The 4,422-nt window shown below is 42.8% G+C and overlaps 1 protein-coding gene across 2 annotated transcripts; it reads right to left on the reverse strand.

Moving 5' to 3' along the window:
- Positions 1–974: 974 nt before the first annotated feature.
- On the reverse strand, positions 975–3,342 carry LOC147436013 (membrane protein PM19L-like). 2 transcript variants are annotated; one of them, XM_086488912.1, is made up of 5 exons: positions 3,090–3,342; positions 2,720–2,900; positions 2,512–2,560; positions 2,303–2,409; positions 975–1,345 (listed from the first exon to the last, which is right to left on the reverse strand). In XM_086488912.1, the coding sequence occupies exons 1-5, from the start codon at positions 3,199–3,201 to the stop codon at positions 1,252–1,254; spliced, it is 543 nt and encodes a 180-aa protein (XP_086345038.1). In that variant the 5' UTR covers positions 3,202–3,342; the 3' UTR covers positions 975–1,251. The 2 variants fall into 2 exon arrangements, with proteins under 2 accessions (XP_086345038.1, XP_086345039.1); XM_086488913.1 differs by having other exon boundaries at positions 2,303–2,388; positions 3,090–3,339.
- Between the last annotated feature and the right edge of the window lie 1,080 nt (positions 3,343–4,422).

Genomic DNA, 4,422 nt, shown 5'->3' on the forward strand with positions numbered 1-4,422 from the left:
TGTGCATTGCTCAAACCTTTTCATACATTGGAAAGAGCCCATAAGTAATTTAGTTAGCCAAACATTTTTGTGTGCCTGGCTCTTTGATGAATGCCATGATTGGTACATACTTTGTAGGACTACAAAGGAGAGGATTTTGCTATCCTAACTTCAATGTTGAGCTAGCAAGCTATGGTGGATGGCGCCTTAGCTTATGCATGGTGTTAGGGTTAAGGTTAGAATGGTCAAGACTAGGGTTAGACTATGCCAAGGACAAGAGAATAAAATTTATTATAGACACAATGAATAAAGCTCAAAAGTGCAATTGATTCTTTAGACAATAGCCTCTTAAGAAAGCTTGGTGTTTTACAATCATTGGTTAGAAAGGTTACACATTCTTCCCGTTGGACCATGTCATCTTCTATCTTTTCTTAGGTGTTTAGGATTCTTTCTCACTTGGTGCCACAAGCGTGGGCTTACCCTAACAACGACAACTCCCTCCCTCCCTCCCTCTCTCTCTCTCTCTCTCTCACACACACACACACACACACACACACACACACACGAACGAGTGGTAGATTAATCATCCTCCTTTCCTCTTTACGAACTCGTTCACGTCTCTGTGGATTCTTCCGTCTCTGTTAGGTGGAATAATGGAATTGTTCACTCACTTGAATTTTGGTCATTGTCTTGATCACACTCACAACATTACTCAATTCTATCTAGCTCCCTCATATTGCCATATAGTGAGGAGGTCTTGTCTTGGCTTGGCATAGTTCATACATCTACATCTCTCTCTCTCTCTCTCTCTCTCTCTCTCTCACACACACACACACACACACACACACTAGTTATGACACGTATGCATTTAAAAGACTTTTCAAGCCAACTATTGCATTTAAAAACCTGCATTTAAAAGACTTTTCAAGCCAACTATCGCATTTAAAAACCTTTTCAAGACAATATAACACACGCATTCTCTCTCCACGCAAAGATAAAAGTTATTCCAGCTATGGATATCTTAGTGAAAAAATAGACAACAGAAGAGGACAACGTTACATACAGTAACGAGGTGACACTTCTACGCACAAGACGTACCTAGCGTGTGAAGATGAAAAACCTAGAAAGGGGTAGGCGACATGATGGGTGTATACAGGAAGACAGATAGATATTGACATGAGGGAGAATCGAAGAGGGGAGGGCTGGGCTGGGAAGAATATATATTAACTCAAATCAAATCACAAGACAATATAAGCGGACGTTTGTGTCTATCTAGACAGCAGGAGCTGCAGTCGTCCTGTGCTTATCGCCAAGCTCGTGGTCCCCGTACCCGCGAGCTCCGTAGTTGTAATAACCTGGCCCATATCTGCACAAAACAAACAAACACACACACACACACACACACACACAATGCAAACAAATCACAACACAATTTTGTTTCAAGATAATCTCTTCAAATGCGGTCACACAAATCATAGTTATCACTGAGATGTTAGTGACGCAACTATGCCAAAATCGGCATAGTTACGGAAGGCTTTGCATTAGGCATATATTGCAAATAACTCGAGCACCGTGTGGCACCATGGACGACGCACAATTAATTTGCAATATATGCCATATAGTCCTACACAAGAAGTTTTGGACAAATTCTCACAATAATTCCCACATTGTGACTTACCTCAACATCATGAGCTTCTGTGAGGGAGGCACCACATACCTAGCTAGGTACAGTTGGGGGCAGGGGACGCCGGCCCGGTGGGGGGGCCGGGCGTCCCCTGCTTCCAACCGTACCTAGCTAGGTATGCGGTGCCTCTCGAGCAGAAGCTCATGATGTTATTCATTGTATGAAAAACATTGGAAAAAACTCCGTTTTTCTACATGAGAAAATTTCTAAATCTTTTTGTGCTACTACACCAGACAATAGCCCCGCATGCATGTGCTCTGCTCATGTATGAAGGGTACATCTAGAGTTGTCAATCCACTAATGGTCACCCTATGGTAACATGTGAGTGTAAGGGAGGGGTGTACAAAGAATGGTCCCGTATATAGGAGGAAAGGGGCATGTCATGCACGCAGATGGCATCTCCTTATTGTTGGTCTAAATCACATGGAGCTAACTATGTGCTAGCTGATGAACATGTGTGTGTAAGAATGGTCCCGTATATAGGGGTAGAGCTACAAGTTTGATATTGGCAGATGCACAAAAGTGGCGGACATTTGGTTTGATCTCAAGGAGTTTGCTTGAGTGGCTAGGTCTTTAAGGGACATTTCATGCATTCAAATGACATCCCCTTAATATCACATGGGAGGGATAAACACATACTTGCTGCTATGGAGACCAGCATGTAGAATCGCCAAGTAGAGGAGTTGGAAGAAGGTCACCATTATTATAAACGCTTCCAAAGTTTTCTGCACTCCAAATGACAAAAACTTTATCCAAATGACAAAAACTTTATCAGCTCCCAAAGCTCACTCCCTCAAAAGCAAGAAATGCAATAAAAAGAACTTGTTAATGTAAACTTTCCGACTTACAATTTTTGCACCGCGGAATTTTGATGTGTGAATTTCCTTGCAAGCGAGTCTGCATTGATCGACACACATCATATCATCTACAAAACTTGCACATATGTTTGCATGGACAAAACACACTTGCAAACAAGCATAGATTCCATATGTGACACACATAAATGAACCAAACCTTACTTCCATATTGAGCCCATGGTCATTCAACCATACATACCCAAATGCAAGTGCAGTGAGGAGCCATGCAATGAGCGCGGAGGCGCCGGCTGAAGCACCGCTTTCGCCACGCCATGCCTTGAGGTGGTGGAGACCAGTGAGTGCAGAAGCGATGCCGACGACACCGGCTATCAAGCTCAACAGCACAAATGGATATGTGGCTGAGTTTGCACCCGTTAGATCTGCCAAAGAGAAGGAAACCCTCAATTTCTGAGCAATCGAGCTCATTATATGTTTCCTAAGCTGAGGAAATGCGCCAATTACGTCCGATTTTCAACAGTTAAACGATTATTTATCGAAAACCAGCAGAAGATGATTAATTAATCCGCAGAAGGGCACTTTTTGCATACAGAATGATCGATTGAACTTACTTCCAGTGTCAAGAATTCGATTGAAGGCCCAGCCAGCAATGCCAAGGATAATCAGGTACATTAAGAGTGTGAGGATTAGCAAGGGTGCAGCTATGGCCTTTCCTAACGCCATGATTAAGCACCAGTTAAGGCACAAGCCAGGTAATTAGTGAAGTGATTAAGGCTTAATAGAGCTGCTAACTGCACCAACACTCTCTCTCTCTCTCTCTCTCTCTCTCTCTCTCTCTCTCTCTCTGCGCGTCGCTCTACTAAGTGAGCTAAGCGCACACCTTACCTATATAGGCCAAATACAAGCCAGGTTGACCATGACACGTGCCAAAAGTGCCTTGCCTACAAGTCGTTCAGTGGTTGATCCTCCCCTCACACGTGTACTTCCTCGACCCAATCCTTGCCACGTCTTCGTGCAATAGGTTCCTTTTCCCTCCTGACACGCATAGTTTGCCAACGTTTTTGGGTTCTGGGGGCTCTCTTCAGATCAACAATTGTTTTTGGGTTCTGGGGGCTCTTCAGAACATTTTTCTCCCACCGAAAGAGAAAAGGACTCAATAAATAATAAAAAATCTCGCCGGTTTCACACTCAAATTTTGCCCCTTTCCTACAAGGCAAGCACAGTCTGAATTTTGGAACTTTAACCCATGAGAATTATACTAATGGCTAATCCAATTGACGCTTAAATGGTCCCAACAATGTTGCATAGCATTGTGTTTGTTTTGTTTTGTTTTTTTGTGTGTGTGTGTGTGTGTGTGTGTGAGAGAGAGAGAGAGAGAGAGAGAGAGAGAGAGAGAGAGAAGAAGATTGTTTTAACGTCGTAGGGAACTATCCCAAGAGACCTTAAAGATCTATCCGACGAGGAGAGTTGAATTATTCAAGAGGGAGATGGCATAACCAATCTTACACACTTCCGTAATAGAAAGGTTATACCATTTTCCTCTTTTTATGAGAGAGAGAGAGAGAGAGAGAGAGAGAGAGATGGGAAGGGGGTGACCCACCCCTGATCCAGCAAGACGTTAGTCCACACAAGTGTTGCAATAGGCTATCCACATAGAGTGAAATTCAATAAGTCAGTCATGAACGCCACCAAGAAATATCAACACTCAGCCAAACTAGGCTATGGTCAAGGTATTCCACCATCCTACGGTAATCTTTTGTGTGTGTGTGTGTGTTATACTTGTAAGGACCAAGGTCAGACCATAAGAGCTAGCGACAAATATCACCTAGGGAACTTACAATAAAAAGTATCATATATATTACTTTAAATCCACTAGTGCCAAACATTATGAGTTGCATGTACAAGAACAAAGGCTTGATATGAAAATGAGTGCTATGATACTAG

Source organism: Adiantum capillus-veneris, chromosome 18 (assembly GCF_014529385.1).
Source record: "Adiantum capillus-veneris isolate H3 chromosome 18, ASM1452938v2, whole genome shotgun sequence".
NCBI lineage: Eukaryota > Viridiplantae > Streptophyta > Polypodiopsida > Polypodiales > Pteridaceae > Adiantum > Adiantum capillus-veneris.